Genomic DNA, 22524 nt, shown 5'->3' on the forward strand with positions numbered 1-22524 from the left:
CACACCTTATCAGCAAAGATGCACGCAGACTGAATGTGAAAGGATGGAAAAAGATACTCCAAGCTAACAGAAATCAAAAAAAGAGCTGGTGTGGCCATCCTAATATCAGATAAAATAGACTTTAACATAAAAACTATTAAAAGAGACAGAGAAGGGCACTATATAATGATTAAAGGATCTATACAACAGGAATACATTACTATTATAAATGTATACGCACCTAATTACAGGGCGCCTGGCTACCTGAAAAAATAACTAAAGGATTTAAAGGGAGATATAGATTCAAATACAATAGTAACAGGGGACTTCAACACCCCACTCTCACCAATGGACAGATCAACCAGACAGAAATTCAACAAGGAAACAACAGAGCTAATTGACATTATAATCCAAATAGACCTAATAGATATCTTCAGAACCTTCCATCCCACAGCCACAGAGTTCACATATTTCTCCCCAGTACATGGAACATTCTCTAGGATTGACCATATGCTAGGCCATAAAGGGAGCCTCAACAAGTTCAAAAAAATTGAAACTATAGCATGCAGCTTCTCAGACCATAGTGCAGTGAAACTCAAAATCAACAACCCAAGAATCTCTACACCATATGCAAACATATGGAAAATGGACAACATGACCCTAAACGAACAGTGGATCATCGAAGAAGTTAAAAGAGGAATCAAAAGATTTCTAGAAACAAATGAAAATGATAACACAACCTATCAAAACCTGTGGGACACAGCAAAAGCAGTGCTAAGAGGAAAGTTTATAGCAATTGGTGCCTACATCAAAAAGCTGGAAAGGAACCAAACAAATAACTCTCCATGCACCTCAAGGATTTAGAAAAACAGCAGCAAATCAAGCCCAAATCCAGAAGGAGGAAAGAGATACTAAAGATCAGAGAAGAAATAAACAGAATTGAAACAAACAAACAAAAAGAAAAACAATACAAAAGATCAACAAAACCAGGAGCTGGTTCTTTGAAAAAATAAACAAAATCGACACACCATTGGCCCAACTAACCAAAAAAAGGAGAGAGAAGACCCAAATCTGTAAAATCAAAGATAGTAATGGAAATTAACAACAGACACAACAGAAATAAAAAAAAAATCATCAGAAACCACTACAAAGAGATGTATGCTAACAAACTGGAGAACCTGGAAGAAATGGATAGATTCCTGGACACATACAATGAAGATATAGAAAATCTAAACAGACCCATAACCATGGAAGAAATTGAATCAGTAATAAACACACTACCAAAAAAGAAGAGCCCAGGACCGGATGGCTTCACCGCCAAATTTTACCAGACATTTAGAGAACAACTAACCCCAGTTCTCAAATTATTCAAAACGATTGAAAGGGAGGGAATCCTCCCAAATTCTTTCTACGAAGTCAATATCACCTTAATTCTTAAGCCCGGAAAAGACACAACAGAGAAAGAAAACTACAGACTTATCTCCCTGATGAACATAGATACAAAAATATTCAACAAAATTCTGGCAAACCGAATCCAACTGCACATCAGAAAGATCATTCACCCAGACCAAGTGGGATCCATCCCTGGTATTCAGGGATGGTTCAATATTCAAAAGTCAATCAATGCAATACACCACACTAATAAATTGAGAAACAAAAATCATATGGTTATCTCAATAGATGCAGAGAAAGCATCTGACAAAATACAACACCCTTTCATGATGAAAATCCTAAGCAAATTGGGGTTAGAAGGAACATTCCTCAACACAATGAAGGCAGTCTATGATAAAACAATGGCCAGCATCTTATTGAATGGGGAAAAGTTGGAGGCATTTCCATTGAAAACTGGCACCAGACAGGGATGCCCACTCTCACCATTGCTATTCAATATAGTCCTAGAAGTGTTAGCCAGGGCCATCAGGCAAGAAAAAGAAATTAAAGGGATACAATTGGGAAAGGAGGAAGTTAAACTATCCCTATTTGCAGAAGACATGATACTATATATAGGAGACCTGATAAACTCCTATAAGAGACTACTGGAACTCATAGAAGAGTTTGGTAAAGTAGCAGGATACAAAGTCAACGCTCAGAAATCAACAGCCTTTGTATACACAGACAATACCAGGGCCGAGGAAGAACTTCTAAGATCAATCCCATTCACAACAGCCACAAAAACAATCAAGTACCTTGGAATAAATTTAACCAAGGATGTCAAAGACCTCTATAATGAAAATTACAAAACACTAAAGAAATATAAGACGACACAAAAAAATGGAAAAACCTGCCATGCTCATGGATTGGAAGAATCAATATCATCAAAATGTCCATTCTCCCAAAAGCAATTTACAAGCTCAATGCAATACCAATCAAAATACCAAAGTCATTCTTCAAAGACCTAGAAAAAATTATGCTGAAATTCATATGGAGAAACAGGAGACCCAGAATAGCTAAAGCAATCCTTTACAATAAAAACAAGGCCGGAGGCATCACAATTCCAGACTTCAAGACATACTACAGGGCAGTTATAATCAAAAGAGCCTGGTACTGGTACAAAAACAGATGGATAGACCAATGGAACAGAATAGAAACACTGGAGATCAATCCAAACATCTATAACCAACTCATATTCGACGAAGGACCTAAAACCAGCCCCTGGAACAAGGACAGCCTCTTCAACAAATGGTGCTGGGAAAACTGGATGTCCACATGTTGAAGCATGAAGCAAGACCCCTACCTTACACCTTATACAAAAATCCATTCGACATGGATCAAAGAACTAGAGATGCGCCACGACACCATGAAACTAATTGAGAACATAGGGGAAACCCCTCAATATATTGGAACAGGCGAAGAATTCCTGGAGAACACCCCAGAGGCACGGGTAATCAAACATAAAATAAACAAATGGGATTACTTCAAATTGAAGAGTTTCTTTACAGCAAAGGAAACAGTCAAGAAGTTGAAGAGGCAACCAACAGAATGGAAGACGTTATTTGCAAACTACACAACAGATAAAGGATTAACAACTAGAATCTATACAATTACTAAAAAAACACCACAAAATCAAAACAAACAACCCAATAAAAAAATGGGCCAAGGATCTTAACAGACATTTTTCAAAAGAGGAAATCCAAATGGCCAACAAACCCATGAAAAAATGCTCAGGATCCCTAGCCATCAAGGAAATGCAGATCAAAACCACAATGAGGTTTCAGCTCACCCCAGTTAGATTGGCTTACATACAGAAATCAACCAACAACAGATGCTGGCGAGGATGTGGGGAAAAGGGACACTAATCCACTGTTGGTGGGAATGCAAACTGGTAAAGCCACTATGGAAGACAGTTTGGAGAGTCCTCAGAAACCTGAATATAGCACTACCACAGGACCCAGCCATCCCACTCCTTGGAATATACCCAAATGGAATTAAAGGGGAGAAAAAAAGAGGCATTTGCACCTCAATATTTGTTGCAGCTCAAGTCACAATAGCCAGGACATGGAATCAACCTAAATGTCCATCAACGGATGACTGGATAAAGAAACTATGGGATATGTACTCTATGGAACACTATACAGCAGTAAAAAACAATGAAATCCGGGCATTTACAACAAAATGGAAGAAGCTGGAAAACATCATGCTGAAATAAGCCAGTCCAAAAGGGACAAATATCATATGTTCTCTCTGATCGATGGCAACCAAACAAGCATCTAAAATGATACCCATTGAAGTGAAATGGACACTATGAGAGACAATGACATGATCAGCCCTTATCTAGACTGTTGAGGAACAACTTACTATTTTATTCCTTTTAGTATTTTTGTTGTTGTTGTTGTTGCTCTATTTGTTCTAAATAAGACCACTGTTTGAACTCTGTAATCAATGCACAATCATTCTTAGGTGTTTAACATTAACAGAAAAGTGATCTCTGTTAAACACAGGAGTGGGAATAAGAGAGGGAGGAGATATATAGGTTGGCACATGCTCACTCGGACTTACCTCCAATGGTGGAACTAGAAATGTGCCAGGGTATTTCAGCTCAATCTTACCAAGGAGGCAGGTACAAATGCCAGTGCACTTGGTAAAGTGATAAGTATAAATACACAACCCATCAAAAAGATAGGGTAAGTGTCAAAGAGATTTCACAAACAAGACCAGTGTAAGCAAACAATGAAGGATAGAATTAAAAGGGACAGTATGATCCTGCAGGGGAAGCAGGACACACAGCAGACTCATAGAATGGCAAATGCCCAAAACAGCACTCCTGCCTCAGAATCAACCCTTGGGACATTCAGATCTGGCTAAAGGGTCCATGAGAGTCTCACAGACATGGGAAGCCATGACACGGTGGCATAAAACAATCTAAATGAAAGATCCTGGTGAACAAGACCCCAGCAGAAGGAACAGGCCATCAAGGAGGGAGACGCCTTTCTCCGAAGGGAGGAAGGAACCTCCACTGTGATATGGCCTTGACTAAACAAGTTCAGAGTTGGTAAACTCAAGGGGCTTCCATAGCCTAGACAGCTCATAGCAAGAGTCTCGGGTGATTGCTGATGTCATAAATAAGAGTGCCAATTGTTAAATCAACAACGGGCGTCACTGAGTACAGGCTCCCCACGTAGGATCTCTGTCCTTAATGTGCTTTACTATGAAACTTAAAAACAACACTACTAGTCGAACAATACCCTATACCTTGTGCGGTTGTGTGAGTGCAGCCTGTTGAAATCCTTGCTTAGTGTATACTAAGTTGATCTCCTGTATATATGAAAGTGATTGAAAATGAAACTTGATGAAGGGTGGGATGGGAGAGGGAGTGGGAGAGGGGAGGGCCACGGGAGGGAGGCAGGTTGCGGGGGGGAGCCACAACAATACAAAAGTTGCACTTTGTAAATTCACATCTATTAAATAAAAAAAAAAAGAACTTATGGGGGGGAAAGCCATTGTAATTCATAAACTGTACTTTGGAAATTTATATTATTAAATAAAAGTTAAAAAAAGAGTAATAACTAGAATCTACAAAGGGATCAAGGAACTCCACAACAACAAAACAAACAACCCACTTAAGAGGTGGGCCAAGGACCTCAATAGACATTTTTCAAAAGAGGAAATCCAAATGGCCAAACACATGAAAAAATGTTCAGGATCACTAACCTTAAGGAAAATCAAATCAAAACCACAATGAGGTTTCACCTCACACCAGTTAGAATAGCTTACATGCAGAAATCAACTAACAACAGATGCTGGTGAGCACGTAGGGAAAAAGACACACTAAGCAACTGTTGGTGGGAATGCAAACTGGTAAAGCCGCTATGGAAGGCAGTTTGGAGATTCCTCAGAAACCTGAATGTATCCCTACCACATGACCCAGCCATCCCACTCCTTGGAATTTGCCCAAAGGAAATTAAACTGGCAAATAAAAGAGCTGTCTGCACCTCAACATTTATTGCACCTCAATTCATAATAGCTAAGACATGGGATCAACCTAAATGCCCATCAACAGAAGACTGGATAAAGAAACTATGGGATATGTACTCTATGGAACACTATACAGCAGTAAAAAAAATGAAGTCTGGTCATTTGCAACAAAATGGAGCAATCGGGAAAATAACATGCTAAGTGAAATAAGGCAGTTCAAAATGAACAAATATCATATTTTCTCTATGATCTGTGACAACTAACCGAGCACTTAAAATGAAACCTGTAGAAGTGAAACAGACAGTATGAGAAACAATGACTTGATCAGCCCTTGTCCTGACTGTTGAAGAACAACTTACTACTTTATTCCTTTTAGTATTTTTTTTGTTCTACTTAATACTATTGGTTGAACTCTTTAATTAACACACAATTATTCTTAGGTGTTTAAATTTAAGAAAAAAATGATTCCTGTTAAATATAAGAGTAGGAAAAAGAGAGGGAGGAGATGTACAATTTGGCACATGCTCACTTGGACTTACCCCTAATGGTAGAGCTAGAAATATGCCAGGGGATTACAATTCAGTCTCATTAAGGTGGCATGTACCAATGCCATCTCACTAGTCAAAGTGATCAGTTTCAGCTCATAATTGATCATAATGATAAGATTAAGTGTCAAAGGAATCACATAAACATGACTAGTGTCTGCTAATACTAACTGATAGAATTAAAAAGGAGAGAATGATCCAACATGGGAAGTGGGATACACAGCAGACTCATAGAATGGCAGATGTCCTAAACAGCACTCTGGCCTCAGAAACAACCCTTAAGGCATTCGGATCTGGCTAAAAAGCCCATGAGAGTTTCGCAGGCATGGAAAGCCAAGATACTATGGCAAAAAAAAAAAAAAAGACCTAAATGAAAGATCTCTGTGAGTGAGTTCCCAGCAGAAAGAATGGGCCATCAAAGGAGGAGGTACCTTTCTCTGAAGGGAGGAGAGAACTTCCACTTTGACTATGACCTTGTCTAAATAAGGTTGGAGTTTGTGAACTCAAGAGGCTTCCATAGCCTTGGAAGCTCATGACAAGAGCCTCGGGGGATTACTGACGCCATGAATAAGAGTGTCAATTGTTAAATCAACAACGGGAGTCACTGTGCACTTACTCCCCATATGAGATCTCTGTCCTTAATGTGTTATACTCTGTGAATTAACAGTAAAACTTGTACTCAAACAGTACTTTATGCTTTGTGAATTAATGGTAAAACTAGTACTCAAACAGTACTTTATGCTTTGTGTATCTGTGTGGGTGCAAACTGTTGAAATATTTACTTAGTATATACTAAGTTGATCTTCTGTATATAAAGATAACTGAAAATGAATCTTGATGAGAATGGGATGGGAGAGGGAATGGGAGATGGGATGGTTGTGGGTGGGAAGGAGGTTATGGGGGGAAAAACCATTACAATCCAAAAGTTGTACTTTCAAAATTTATATTTATTAAATAAAAGTTAAAAAAATTTATTTTGGGGAAAACACTGTCAAAATTCCTGCATGGTTTTTCATTGTATACATTTTCCACCCCTTATTGTAAAAATGGGAGAACTGCATACCAGATAAAGGATACACGGCTTGGAAAAATTAGACATAAAAGTCAATCATACTGTGGTAATTGTGACATTATGGTTTCAAAAGTCTTTAAAAACAATATTGATACTAGGGGCCGGTGCCAGGGCTCATTTGGTTAATCCTCCACCTGGTGCCAGCATCCCATATGGGTGCCGGGTTCTAGTCCCAGTTGCCCCTCTTCCAGCCCAGCTCTCTGCTGTGGCCCGGGAGGGCAGTGGAGGATGGCCCAGGTGCTTGGGCCCCTGCACCCGCATGGGAGACCAGGAGGAAGCACCTGGCTCCTGGCTTCGGATCGGTGCAGCATGCTGGCCATAGCAGCCATTTGGGGGGTGAACCAACGGAAGGAAGACTTTCCTCTCTATCTCTTTCTCGCTAACTCTGCTTGTCAAATAAAAAAAAAATATTGGTACTAACCATTCCCCCCAGTATTCACATGACATGTACAAAAAAGGTAAATCACCTTTCACTATTTGAGATGTTACTGTTGAATGGAGATGTGTCTTGTGTTACTAAAAATGTTGCATCCATTTCTGGCAAGTTCCAACAAAGTAAGTCTCTTGAACAACAAAGGTTCAGAACAAGGAAGGGCTGGCATTGTGGCACAGCAGATTAAGTCGCCAATCGGGATGCCTGCAGACCATTCAGCAGGCTGGTTTGATTCCTAGCTGCTCTGCTTCCCATCTAACTTCCTGTTAATGCACATGCAAAAGCATTCAGCACAAGACAGACCAAGTACTTAGGTCCTTATCAGCCATTTGGAAGACCAAGATAGAATTCCTGGCCCCTGGGTTGGCCTGGCCCAAACCTGACTGTTGTGGGCCATCTGGGGAGTGAACCAGCAGATAGAAGATCTCTCTGTCTTTGGTCTCTGTATGTCTCCTTTTTTCCCTGTCACTCTTCCAAATAAATAAAATAAATAAATCTTTAAGCAAAAAAAAAAAAAGTATGGATTATTTTCTTTTTCTAAAGATTTATTTATTTATTTGTTTATTTGAAAGGCACAGTTAGAGAGGCAGACAGAGAGACAGAAAGAGAAAGAGAGAGAGAGAGAGAGAGAGAGAGAGAGAGAGAGAGAGAGATTGGTTGGTCTGCCATCTGCTGGTTCACTCTCTAGTTGGCCACAATAGTCGGAGTTGCGCCCAATCTGAAGCCAGGACAGAGCAGCTTCTTCCGGGTCTCCCATGTAGGTGCAGGGGCCCAAGTGCTTGGGCCATCTTCCACTGCTTTCCCAAGCCATAGCAGAAAGCTGTAGAGGGAGTAGAGCAACCGGGACTAGAACCAGAACCATATGGGATGCCAGCACTGCAAGTGGCGGCTTTACCTTCTACGCCACAGTCCCTGTCTCTGGATCATTTTCTTGCACTAAATTTTTTATGAAAAGCTGAGAGGCTGGCATTATGGCCTAGTGGATAAAGTCACCACCTGCAATGCCAGCATCCCATACGGGTGCTGGTTTGAGTCCAGATGCTTTACTTCTGATCCAGCTCCCTACTTATCAATCTGGGAAAGCAGTGGAAAATGACCCAAGCTCTTGGGCCGCTGCACCTACATGGGAGACCTAGAAGAAGCTACAGGCTCCTGGCTTCATATTGGCCCAGTTCAAACCTTTGAGGTCATTTGGGGAGTGAACCAGTGGATGGAAAATCTCTCTGTCTTTCCCTCCTTATCTCTGTAACTCTGCCTTTCAAATACAATAAATAAATCTAAAAAGAAAAAAGAAAAGCTGATATGTTCTCCACTACCAGATTCTTTCACTCCTTTATTTTGACCTTTCTACCAACCATTACCCAGAGATTATTCTCTGCCTCTCTAGACTTGTATATGCAATTTTTTCACTTCCTGTTGCTTTTGTATAATTCTGCATCTTATTTTAAATCAATATCTCTATTTGAAGCATATTCTAATCAGGTGGCCCAGACAACTAAATGGCCTTCACAAATGCTATCCTATAAGGAAAGAAAAAGCAGACATGGATGGACGCTAGTAACTGTAGCACAAGTTTCAGCCTTCTACTTATTTTAAACCCTTTGAAAACAGTTTTAGATGCCCATCGAGAGTTCTTGCACAACTTTTCTGAAGCTTTAACCAAAGATCTCAGTTTACACAGAACAGTATACTTATGAAAACTCAAAGTATGTCTTTGGTACAGTATTATTAACTAAACTGCAATTTATTTTGATTTCAAATTTTTAACAATCACCTATTTGACAAAAGAATGATTAGTTCTATGAAGTTTTTCCTTTTTTAGCACACACTGATTCAGGTAATCACCAGCACAATCAGGATACAGAACTATTCCATCACAGCACAGAAAGTTCCTCATCCTCCTCATTAGTCACACCTTTTTCCAAACCTCACTTCCTGAAAAATACAGTCATTTATTTCCATCACTGTAATCTTTTCACCTTGAATTGTAGGTAAATGGAATTTTATTACATGTGATATTTGATTTCAGGTTGACTTTTTCATTCCCCATTAATGCCTTTGTGATTCGTACAGGCTGTTTGGTGTATCATGGTTATTTTTTGATGCTGGGTAGTATTCAAGTGCATGGATTACCTAAGTCTTTTCTCAATTCATTTAATAAAGAATACTTTATATTATCTTCAACACTGAGCTATTAAAAATCAAATTGCAGGGCCGGCATTGTGGCACAGTGGGTAAAGCTGCTGCCTGCAGTACCAGAATTCCATATGGGTACCAGTTCAAGTCCCAGCTGCTCCACTTCCAATCCAGCCCCCTGATAATGCACATGGGAAAGCAGTGGAAGAAGACCTAAATCCCTGGGCCCCTGCACCCACATGGGAGACATGCAAAAAGCTCCTGACTTCGGATCGGCACAGTTCCAGCTGTTGTGGCCATCTGGGGAGTAAACTAGCAAATGGAAGCTCGCTCGCTCTCTCTCTCTGCCTCTCTATAACTCTGCCTTTTAAATAAATAAATCTTTAAAAAAAATCAAGCTGCTCTGTGCATCTTAATGTCTTGCATCTTTTTTCTCTGCCTTAAGCTTCCAGGACAGATGTGTTTGATCACTGGTAAAAGTAAGTTTAACTTAAAAAAAAAAAAAAAAGATAGCACTTTAAAATCCTTTCTACATATGATCTTACTGTGCATTTTCTGCTTTAGGCTACAAAATGTTCCCATCTTCAGGCCATACTCCTTACCCTCCACCTCAATTTCTTATTTTTTAACTGTTGGGAAATATTTTCTTTTTCTAATTTTTATTAATAATAATTTTATTGTGTATATTTAAGGTTTACAACATGATGTGCAAAGATACACAGATCTCCTTACTGAATAGAACAAATTAACATCTTGGGTGTTTTTAAATTTTTTGTTTGTTTTTTAACCTAACTTTACATCCATAAGAATGTGTAGAAAAATTGATTTCCATAGATCCTGGACCATTTTACTTTCCTAGAATGAATGATCCAATGGCTTCACATCTTAACCAATAACTGGTATTTCCAGAAATTTTTATTTCAGTCTTTGAAGTAGGTGATTAGTGGCATATCAACATGGCATACATTTGCATTTTAATAGATAATAACATTGAATATATTTACCTCTAACCATTTGCATTAATACTGTATGTCTTTTATAAAATTCATGTCAAGTTCTACATATTTTTTTTAGGATGTATTTTATTTATTTGAAAGAGTTACAGAGAGGGGCCTGGCACTGTGGCACAGTGGGTTAAAGCCCTGGCCTGAAGCACTGGCACCCAATATGGGCACTGGTTCTAGACCCGGCTGCTCCTCTTCCAAGCCAGCTCTCTGCTATATCCTGGGAAAGCAGTAGGAGATGGCCTAAGTCCTTGGGCCCTTGCACCCACATGGGAGACCCGGAAGAAGATCCTGGCTTTGGATCAGCACAGCTCCAGCCATTGCAGCAATCTGGGTAGTGAATCAGTGGATGGAAGCCCTCTCTCTCTGTCTCAACCTCTCTCTGTAACTCTTTCAAATAAATAAATTAAATCTTTAAAAAATATATAAAGAGTTACAGAGAGCGAGGGAGGGAGAAATCTTGCACTGGTTCACTCCCTCTCTCTGTAACTCTGACTTTCAAGCAAATAAATAGGAGGAGGAGGAGAACAGAGAAGAAAGAAGGAAGAAGGAAAAGAAGAAAAAATAAAGATGATGATGATGATGATGATGAACTACAACAACAACAATTACAGAGAAGAATGGAGAAAAAAGAACACAGAAGAAGAAGAGAGAACAGGGAAGACAGCAAAACAAGCATACCAGAGGAGACTTTAACCTCTAATAGCTACAGGTACAGCAAACAGTAAACACAGCTTAATGCCCAGCCAAAAAAAAAAGAAAAAAACAAAAACACAAAACAAAACATAAAACTTCACACCAAAAGTCACATAACTCAGTTCCTTTTACCCAGTCCATAGTATTTCAACAAGTACTATATGCTATACAAAAAAAATTAAGAATAATTTGAAGAGAAAGAGCAAGGATCAAAATCAGACTTACATATAGCAGGCATTTTGGATTCAACAGACCATAAATTTAAAATAACTATGAGAATTGTTAAGGGTTATCATAGTAAAAACAGACAACAACCAAGAATAGGTTAATAATGTAAACAAAGAGAACAAAGAGAAATGAATCGAATTAAAAATGTAAAAACAAGGCTACAAACCTAGAATTCCACTTCCAGCCAGTTTATATTTCAAAGTGAAGGAGGGGAAAAAAAGACTTTCTCAAAGAGAAACTGAGATAATGAGTCACCATTAGATGTTCTTTGGAAAAATGTTAAAAGAAATTTTTCAGAATGAAAAATGACATAGGTCAGAAACTCAGATCTACACAAAAATAGAGTGTCACACAATAAATGAAGGAAAAATCTTTTTTATTGTTAGTTGATACAGCAGATAAAATCTTGTTCAAAATAATAATAGCAACAATGCATTCAGTGACTACTATATGGATAAGTAAAATGAATGATAGCAATTTTATGAGAAATGAAGGAGGATCTGAGAATAATCTGCTCTAACACACTTGTACTTCCTGTGAGGTGGTAGAGCATTATTTGAAAGTAACTTAAATTAACTATAGATGCATTCTGAAAAGCTAGGACAACCTATAAAAGACATTAAAGAAAAAGAACAGATGTGCAACGATTGGAGAAATAATGGAGTCATACAAAATGCCCAATTGAAACCAGAGAAATTAAGAGCAATTAGAAGGCCAAAATAAATATAACAGAGAGTAGCAGTAAAAAATGTGGTAAATATTAAACTATCTATTCCAATAATCACATTAAAATCAGTTACTGAAGACACACACACACAAAAACAGTTGTGGCTGGCGCCACAGCTCACTAGGCTAATCCTCCGCCTTGCGGCGCAGGCACACCGGGTTCTAGTCCCAGTCGGGGTGCCAGATTCTGTCCCGGTTGCCCCTCTTCCAAGCCAGCTCTCTGCTGTGGCCAGGGAGTGCAGTGGAGGATGGCCCAAGTGCTTGGGCCCTGCACCCCATGGGAGACCAGGAGAAGTACCTGGCTCCTGCCATCGGATCAGCATGGTGCACTGGCCGCAGTGCGCCGGCCGCGGCGGCCATTGGAGGGTGAACCAACAGCAAAGGAAGACCTTTCTCTCTCTCTCTGTCTCTCTCTCTCACTGTCAAAAAATAAAAAAAAAAATACATTAAAAAAAACAGTTATGTGTTGTCCACAAGAAATCTATTTTATATATAAAGCTACATATACATTAAAATAAAGGGGTAGAATACACATACAATTTTAACATAAATAAAAACTGATGGAGTAGTCATACTTATTTCAGACAAAGCAGAATTCAGATTAGGAAAAAAAATCAGAGAGAAATACAGACTTTATATACTGATAAAGGGGTCAATACTAAAAGAAGATATAATAATCCATATGGTACATGTACTAAAAAATGGCAATGTTTAAAGGAGTCATATAAGGCCGATAATGATGAGACAAATATATTCTTACAGTTGAAAACTGCAACAAACCTCTATTATTAACTGACATATTCATCAGGCAGAAAATCAGTAAAGATATAACAGATAATCAATTAATTAAATCTAAGTGACTTTTATAGAATACTAACACAACAAATCAGAAAACACTTTTTCAAGTTCACATGGAATATAATGAGGGGGTCTTCAAAAAGTTGTTAAAATTTATATTATGGTAAAACATGATTAGATTTCAAAAACTTTTTAAATCAAAATAAACTTATCTTTTAATTCCATTTTTCCTATTAAACTTTAACTATCTTTGTATAGTAGTCAGCTCTTCATAACTATAACACAAATACCTGAGAGAAGCTACTTAGGAAGGAATATTTATTGCAACTCATTCTGAAGGTTCACAGTCCAAGATTAACCAGCCCCCTAACTGTGGTTTCTGATGAGAGGGGTGAATGGCTGACTTCTTGCAGAGAAAGGATCACATGTTGAGCCAGGAAGCAGAGACACATACATGTTTATGTGATCTTTTCTTATGAAGCCACCATCATTTGATCATGGGAGTTCATTTCTAACAGACCAATCCAAACCAACCCAATCATATTCCAAGGTCTATATGCTTTGGGGAGACAAACTATAGCACCTTGTATACCAAGACAGATCACATTCTGTCCCATAAAACATAAGCTTCAAATCTAAAGGAGTAGAAATCATGCAAAGTATACTTTAAGGCCACACTGGAATCAAACCAGAAATTATAAACAGATAGCAAGAAAATCCTTAATTACTTGAAATCTAAACAACACACTTATAAGAAGACAAATATCAAAGGAATCCCAAGAGAAACTGAAATACATTCTGAAATAAATGAAATTAACATAAACCTTATCAATGGGTGAGTGTTTAAGACCCTGGTAAAGATGATCACATCCTCTATTTGATTACCTGGGTTCAAACCTGAGCTCTGGCTCCTGACTCCAGCTTCCATCTAATGCAGATCCTGGGAAACAATGGTGATGGTTCAAGTAACTGGGTTGCTACCAACCACAAGAAAGACCTAGACTGAGTTTCCAGTTCACAGCTTCAGTCCAGTTCCAGCCATTGCAGGCATTTGGGGACTGAACCAATATATGGGAGTTCTCTGACGTGCACTCGCTGTCTCTAATAAAAAAAAAAATCAAAACACGTGGGGTAAAGCAAAAGCAATGCCTTGAGAGAACACATATATTAGAATACAAAGAATATCTAACTTAATAAACTAGAAATCTACCTTAGAAAACTAAAAAGAGAAAACTAAGTACAAAGTAAGAAAGAAGGAAAGAAATAATAAATATTACAGCTGAAATAAATGGAATTGAGAACATCAATAGAGAAAATAACATACAAAGTAATCTTTGGTAAGACTGGTAAAATTGGAAGAAGGCATCTGCCTGACAAACCAGGTGAGATAGCATTGCATAGGCAAGCGCTGCTGTTGAGACAGTGGGAGGGAGAGCTTAGTGAACTGCAGCTTTTTGAGTCTGGCCAGAATCCCCAAGACAGCAAGGCGACTGCTTACACAAAGTGGGCAGAGGTAATGGTGTGTCTCTCTCTATCACCTTCCCCCTCCTAAAACAGGGACCTGCAGCCTGTGGTGGAAGGGCTGCTGCCATTTTTGAACACGGGTAGATAGTGGCAACTCATGCTCATGTGCGCACACGCAGCAATTATTGGGGTCACCCTCTACCCATTCGGCAGAGGCAACCACACCAGTTCATGAGCAACTGGTGGGGATGGTCCCCACTGTGCCAGCTGCACCACCCTGCTACAGGAAGGAAGGGGGAGCCATCCTTATGGAAGGGAAGTGCCACATGTGGGACTCTCCTACACCCCCAGCACAATTGTGAAGCGAGTGGGGGTGCAGCTGGAGGGTACTGTATGTGCCTGTGATCCAGAGATCTTACCAGATAGAAAAACCAGTATTCCCCATGGACATTAAATCTTGTTGGAAGGATCAAACTTGATCAAGTGGACTTGGAACACACATGGTCAGCAGCTCTGGGAACACCTCAGTCTCCCTGTGGAAAGGATGGGCTAGCAGGGTGGGGTGGCCCCACTTGCACTCCTTGAACCTGAGAGCCTTGGAGCTGAGACTGAGAAAACACTGTGACTGTGTGAGAGGAGGCAGGTGTAGCTGGGTTCTGGGCAATCACAGAGTGCTGCTGCACACTTAGAGAGCTTCTTGGTTGCATAGAGCAGCTCATAGCAGAGAATCACGCTCACAAGAAGGACTGCACAGATCACATGTGAAGTTCATACGGTGGTATGGATGAGTATTGAACATACCGGAGGCTAGCACCTGGGCATTCCTCAGCTTGGAGGAGAAGGGGTGGTCACACCAACAGAGGGGCCCACTCTTTTCCATCCAGTTAAGCAGAGGAGAGCTACCATGCCCAACCTGGGTGTTAACCTGGATACTTTCCCCATCATGGAGCACTGACCAGAGTTCCCTGGCTACACCCCACATACACTGAAACTGCTGACATTCCACTAAGCCACAGAGGCAAAGCTCAAAGATAAAAGTCATCGGAGAAAAAAAAATCCTACAAATGCCTAAATATAAATGCAGAAATACAAGAAACAAGAATAAAGAAGATACTATGACACCCCCCCCCACAAAGGAGCACAACAACATTTCAATATTAGAATGTGAAGATGCAGAGACTAAAGAAATTCTGGAAATAGAATTCAAAATATTAAACATTAAACATAGTATGACTCAAAAGCAATCAGAAGCAAATCCATGAACTAAAGAAAACCATATTCTTCCAATAAAATTGAGATTTTTAAAAGGAAATCAAAACAAAATATTAGAAATTAAAAATCAACAGATCAAATAAAAAATTCAATGGAAAGCCTTAACAGAGTTGGTCAGGCAGAAGAACGAACATCCAAGCTAGAATACAAATCTCTGGATATTTTGCAATCAGACCAAACACAAGAATAAATTAGAAAACTTAAAAAACAGTGTTGGAAATCTACGGGATACTATCAAATGATCCAATATATACATCTTATGAGTGCCTGAAGGTTTGGAAAGAGAGAAGGGACTAGAAGGCCTATTTAGTCAAAAAAAAAATCCCTAATTTGGAGAAAGAAAGGAATGTACAAGTACAGGAATCACATAGAATTTCTAACAGACATAATCAGAAAAGATCTTCACCAAGATACCTTGTAGCCAAACTTTCCACAGTAAAGCATAAAGAAAAGATTCTCAAATGTACACAAGAGAAATGACAGATTACATTCAGAGAATCTCCAGTTAAACCCATGGCTGAATTCTCATCAGAAACCCTACAGGCTAGAAGACAATGGCAAGATATTGTTCAAATTATGAAGAAAAAAACTCAACCCAGAACACTGTATCCTGCAAAACTCTCATTTATGAATGAAGGAGAAATAAATACCTTGCATAACAAACAGAAATTGAAAGAATTTGTCACTACTCATCCAGCCCTAAAAAAAAGTGCTAAAGGCTTTGTTACACACAGAAACACAGAAAGAAAGCCATCATCACGAAAAAATGTGAGGGTAGAAAATCCCACAGTAAAAGTACAAAGAAAATGCAAAATAAAGGATAGGAATATTCACAAAAAAATGACAGGGCCAAGTAGTTACTTATCAACAGTTATTTTGAATGTAAGTGGCCTCAACTCTCCAGTTAAAAGATACAGACTGGCTGAAATGATTAAAAAACAAGACCCATTTATCTGCTGTTCTACAAGAAACCCATGGCACCAACAAAGATAAATAAACATAGACTGAAAGCAAAAGGAAGGAAAAACATATTCCATGCTAAAAGCAAAAAAAAGGGGGGGAGGGGGGCAGGTGTAGAAATCCTAATATCAGACAAAACAGACTTTAACACAAAAACTGTTAAAAGAGACAAAGAAGGACATTATGTAATGATTAAGGGATCAATGCAACAGGAAGATCTGCCTATAATAAATGTATATGCATCCAATCACAGGGTGCTTGACTATTTAAAAGAAGTGCTAACAGATAAAAAGGGAGATAGAGACTCCAAAACAGCAGCAATGGGTGACTTCCATACCCCACTTTCATTAATGGATAGATGAATGAAAAAGAAAATCAACAAACAACAGAGCTAACTGATATCTACAGAACTTTTCACCCCACAGTTGGAGAATGCAGAACAGATGCTGGTGACAATGTGGGAAAAAAGGCACACTAATCCACTGCTTGTGAGAATGCAAACTGGTACAACCACTGTGGAAGACAGTATGGAGATATCTCAGAAAGCTGAATATAGACCTACCATATGATACACTCATGGGATTTTATCCAAAGAAAATATATTCAGCTTATGAAAGAGAGATTTGTACCTCATATTCATTTCAGCTCAATTTACAATAGCTAAGATATCAAATCAACCCAAACGTCTATCAGCTGCAGAATGGGTAAAAAATTATGGTATCTACACACGATGGAATACTGCACAGTGGGAAAAAAATGAAATCTTGTATTTTGCAAGAAGATAGTCAAAATGAGAAACCATTATAGTTGGTGGAATAAGCCAGTCCCAAAAAGACAGATACCATGTTTTTCCTAATCCTAATGCATTGGAGTGAAATAGATTTGGAAAATCAATGATTGTGGGAAAAGCAGTGGAAGATGGCCCAAGTACTAGAGGCAGTGACATGCATGTGGGAAACTGGGCTGCAGTTCTGGACTCCTGGACTGAGCAAGGCCCAGTCCAGAAATTCTAGCTATTTGAGAAGTGAAATGGTAGATAGAAGACGCATTTGGAGAGTAAACCAGCAGATGGAACGACTCTCTCTCTCTCTCCTCAATCACTCCCAACGTCTACCTATGTGTCACTCTACCTTTCAAACAAATAAGTAAATCTTTAAAAAAAAAAAAAAGTACCTAGTGGCAAATAAATCATAACAGCAACAAAACTCAGAATATCATTCCAAAAGCAAAAGAGAAATCAAATAGATGCCCAGAAATATACAAGTTCATTACAGAGAAAACTTTAAAATCTTACTAATATTTAATAAGCAAAGTATAGTTTCCAACAGATCTATATGCTATCTTCATTAGAGAAACATACTGAAAAATATCACCTCTTACAAAATTGTTACAGATTAATTACTTTACCCATGGCAATGGAGATGACAATCAACTTTAAGCTTGATTCCAAAAAATAAAATAAAATAAATAACATTAAAAAAAAAAACTAAAAGAGACTGTTGCTGATAATGTGAATTATTAGTACACCCATTATGGAGGCTAGTACTAACATTTCACAAAAAAAAAAAAAAAAATGAACCTTTAGTTCCAGCTATTACACCTCTAGAAGATAGAGATACACAAATTTTCATATTCCCTGGGTGTGTAGAGGCCTGATTTATTGTAAGATTTCAGTATCAGCTGGAAGAACACTTTGAATGAGTAACCCTCGTTCTGCTACTGTGCTTCCGGACAAGGCATTTCTCCTGCTGCACTGAAGCACTCTGAGACAGCAACTGAGACCCCACACACCCGTACTGTGTGGGCTATCAACACAGCAATGCCACCCGAATTAGCACTATAGGTCCAGACGCTGTGCTCATAACCACCTGGAAGCTTGGAACCGCATGAAGACTGACTCATTAATCATCATCAAAAAGCATATAAAGAACTGAACACATTACAAGCAAAGCATCTCTGTTATCACATGTAACAAAGGTAGAACTTTTTTCCCTGAACGTTTTGAAACATCCAGTCCTGTGGAGAGAAGGACAGAGACAGTTGTCTCAACAAGGAGACCCCACGCCCACGCCCACGCCCACGCCCACTCCTTGGGGATTTCGCTGGCACGGGCGGAGAAAAGGGACGGATTCCCATCAGAAGGCGAATTCCAGCAGTGGGCAGGAGAACCTAGAGCAAGAACTCAGAGGCTGCACAGCTCCAAAGAAACTGGCTCCCTCCCAGTCCGCCCTCCCACAGCCTAAGCCACTTACCCAGAGCAGCCAGGTCTGGAGGCCCCAGGGAGCGGTGGTCACATGAGGTGCACCTGCACTCCACAGCAGGTGGCTCAGGTACTGGAGGTCGTGGGTCGAGGCCTGGTCTCCCGTCAGCAGAGAAGCGGCGCTCCCCCACAACGAGGAGTCCAGATGATACAGTGCGAGAGAACCGAGAGTACCATCCACACCCGAAGATGGACCCCACAAAGCCGCACACCTCCCCCATCAGCCTCGGGAGGACCCACACGTCACCGCAGGGCTCGGGCTCCACTGGACTTGCAATGGTGCGCCCACAAGAAAATGAGAGCTCAGGGTCTCAGGCTGGCCGGCTAGGCTCAGCTGTGAGAGGAGCCTCGGGCCCAGCTGCCTGACAACAAAAGCATGCTTGGAATTCTCTGGGACCACGCCCCACCTGAGACCCTGAACCCCAAACCCCAAACCCGGAACCCTGAACCCGGAACCCGGATCCCGGAACCCGGAACCCGGAACCCAGATCCCGGAACCCGGAACCCGGAACCCGGAACCGCTCCACACTTCCCTCCCCGGAAGGAAGGAATTGCAGCCCAGAGCACCGCCCTGTCCGCCCTGGGGAGGGGCCAGAGGGCGTGGCCGGAAGTGGCCACCCCCACTTCCGCCTAAAAGGCCGTTGGGGGGTGCTGCCCTGAGAGGTGCGGCCTCCATCTGAGGCATCTTCACAGGTCTCTTCAGGTGTGTCGGCGCGTTACCTGGCGTACAACTGTGGGGACCACCCCGCCAAAACCCACAATCCCTGCCCCTAGAAAGAGGAAGCACGAGAAATCTGCCCACCGCGCCCAGAGCCCGGGCGGGATTCGGCCCTGCGGCACCCCCGCCCCACCCCACCCCCCCACCCCACCCGGCCTGCTCCCGCTCCCTCTCCGCCATGGCGGCCTAGGGAATAAAGGCTTACTCCAGGGTTGGACTCGGCTCGCTGAAGGGGTTAGCCCAGGCCTCTGCAGCTAAGGAAGGGAATCCTCGGGACACTTGAGGGTTTGGGGGGCCCCACGGCGCTGAAGCCACAAGAGCAGAGGCAGGGCGAGGGTCCAGGACCCGCTGGGCCGGGGAACGGCGCTACACGGAACCCCGGACCTTGCGTTGGGAGGGCCCGCTGAGTCTGAGGACTCCGATGCGCCCGCGTAGTCTCCTCCAGAGAGTCGGGGTGTGGGAGCTCAGTTGCAGGGGGAGGCGGCAGGCCAGCAGGGCACGATTTCCACAGCGTGGGCACAATCAGCTTGAGGGCCCTGCTGAGGGCCGGGACCATGCTCACGCAGCGCGGCACCCTGGAATCCTTCCTTACTGTCCCCTGGGGAAGCCCGGGCATAGACGTCTTTCTGACCCCACTGCCGCCCAGTTCCTCAAGGATAGCAGCCAAGTGGAGGCTTCTGGTCGGGGAAGAGTCACAAGCTAGCCTGAGGACAGACAATCTGGGGCTCCTCCAGGGCAGCTCCGGAACCCCAAAGACCCCAACTCGCTCTTGCATTTTCCAGTTTGCAGAATCCGCGCAGGTGGGACCAAGAGGTCCACACTCGGTTCCCGGGGCTGCCTGTCAGGTAAGCGCTGACCTTGGCGGGAGGGGCCGGGTCTCAAGTAAAGAGACACAGTGGTGGCCAAGGGGAGGAAGTTAAGGGTAGACTGAACAGCGGCTCCTGAATGCGGGAGCTGAGCTTCCTGACCTGCCCCTGCTCTCAGCCCTGGAGACAGACTCCAGGGCAGTTCTATCAGGCTGAGGCTGCCCCTCATGGCCGAACTCCAACTCCATGGGAGGTGAGAGCCTTGAGGTGAAGGGGAAGCCTCCGGGCAGCAGATGGGAGCACTCGCAGCTCCCACCATGGACGAGGTGAGGACCTCGACTTCAGTGCTCACACGATGACACTCTCCCCCATCCAGGTGCCTGCCCTGCCCGCTCTGCTGCCAGCCCTCTGCCGCCTGCAGTGGTCATGCCTCGGGGACAGAAGAGCAAGCTCCGAGCTCGCAAGAAGCGCCAGCAGACCCGCAGTGTGGCCCAGGGTGCCAAGGCTGCCCATGCCGTTGGGGAAGAGGAAGAAGAGTCTCCCTCCTCCTCTCCCGTTCGTGAGGGAACTCCCCCAAGCTCCCCTAGATCCTGCGCTGCCCAGGGGGGTCTGAGAGGCCGAGCGTCTAGCTCTCCTGAGGCAGGGAGTTCTGATGCCAGTTCGGATGTAGATGAGGGCTATAGGGCAGGCTCTTCCCAGGTCTCCCTCAGAGATCCTCTGAACAGGAAGGCGAGTATGCTGGTGCAGTTCATCATGGAGAAGTATAAAAAGCGAGAGCCCATCGTGCAGGCAGACATGCTGAAGGTAGTCAAGAGAAAGTATAAGAAGCATTTCCCCGAGATCCTCAGGAGAACCTCTGAGCGTGTTGAGCTGATCTTTGGCCTCGAGTTGGAGGAAGTCGACCCCATTAGTCGCTCCTATGTCCTTATCAACAAGCTCAGCCTCTCCAGTGAGGATGAGGTCAGTGGGGAAAGGGTGCTGCCCAAGACAGGGCTGGTGATGACACTCTTGGCTGTGATCTTTATGAAGGGCAACCGTGCCACTGAGGCGGAGATGTGGGAGTTCCTGAATGCTCTGGGGATCTATGCTGGGAGGAGGCACTCAATCTTTGGGGAGCCCCGGAAGCTCATCACCGAAGATCTGGTGCAGGAAAATTACCTGGAGTACCGTCAGGTGCGCTTTAGGAGTCCTCCAGTCTATGAATTCGTGTGGGGTCCCAGAGCACATGCTGAAACTACCAAGATGAAAGTCCTGGAAGTTTTGGCCAAGATCAATGACACTGTCCCTCGCTGCTACCCTGATCTCTATGAGGAGGCTTTAAGAGATGAGCAAGAGAGAGCAGAACTGCAAGCTGTAGCCAGGGCCTCCACGGTTGCCAGGTCCAGGGTGGGTTCTAGGGCCAAGTCCCGCAGGTCCTCCCACACCTAATGAGGTCTGAGCAGCATTTTTCACTTAGTGGGAAGAGGGTAGTCAAAGCTCTAACTAACAGAGGCTGGAGGCGACAAAATAGGTATTTTCAAATGTTATTCCCCTGTTTTCAAATGTTATTCCTGTTCATTCAAAGCTTACATTGTTGCAAAGTCTGTTTCTGAATCTCATGGATCACACCTTCATGACTGTTTCTCAGATTTATGACAAAGAGTTTTGCTGTTTCTGAATAAATCGAAAGACCTTTAGTGTGTGTTTGATTAACCATAGAATAAGAAAACACAGCAACGGGATAGGTACATTCATGGAAACATGTAAGAACACGACAGGGTAACAGAATCGCAAAATGCTTAAACAACACTAGGGCTCTTTTGAAATTAAATGGTGCCCACTTGGATATGGCTTGTTTTCTTAACATGTGTATCAAATTTTGTGTATTATATTGGACTTCCTGCTCAGAGATGTCATTTTAATTTTATTATGATTCTCCAGGCATTAATTGAGCACCTACTGTTTGGAAATGCCCTCAATAATGCAAATTGTGAGAAAAGGATCCCACCACTGCCCAGATAATTTGAGTCCTGCAG

At 42.0% G+C, this 22524-nt stretch overlaps 1 protein-coding gene across 1 annotated transcript; it reads left to right on the top strand.

Moving 5' to 3' along the window:
- The first annotated feature begins 18870 nt into the window (after nt 1-18870).
- Nucleotides 18871-22205, top strand: LOC138847493 (melanoma-associated antigen B1-like). Its single transcript, XM_070066402.2, has 3 exons — nt 18871-19688; nt 20486-20548; nt 20886-22205. The coding sequence occupies exon 3, from the start codon at nt 20936-20938 to the stop codon at nt 21935-21937; it is 1002 nt and encodes a 333-aa protein (XP_069922503.2). The 5' UTR covers nt 18871-19688; nt 20486-20548; nt 20886-20935; the 3' UTR covers nt 21938-22205.
- Nucleotides 22206-22524: the final 319 nt, after the last annotated feature.

Source organism: Oryctolagus cuniculus, chromosome X (assembly GCF_051225735.1).
Source record: "Oryctolagus cuniculus isolate XC-2025 breed Fujian yellow rabbit chromosome X, ASM5122573v1, whole genome shotgun sequence".
Taxonomy (NCBI): Eukaryota; Metazoa; Chordata; class Mammalia; order Lagomorpha; family Leporidae; genus Oryctolagus; species Oryctolagus cuniculus.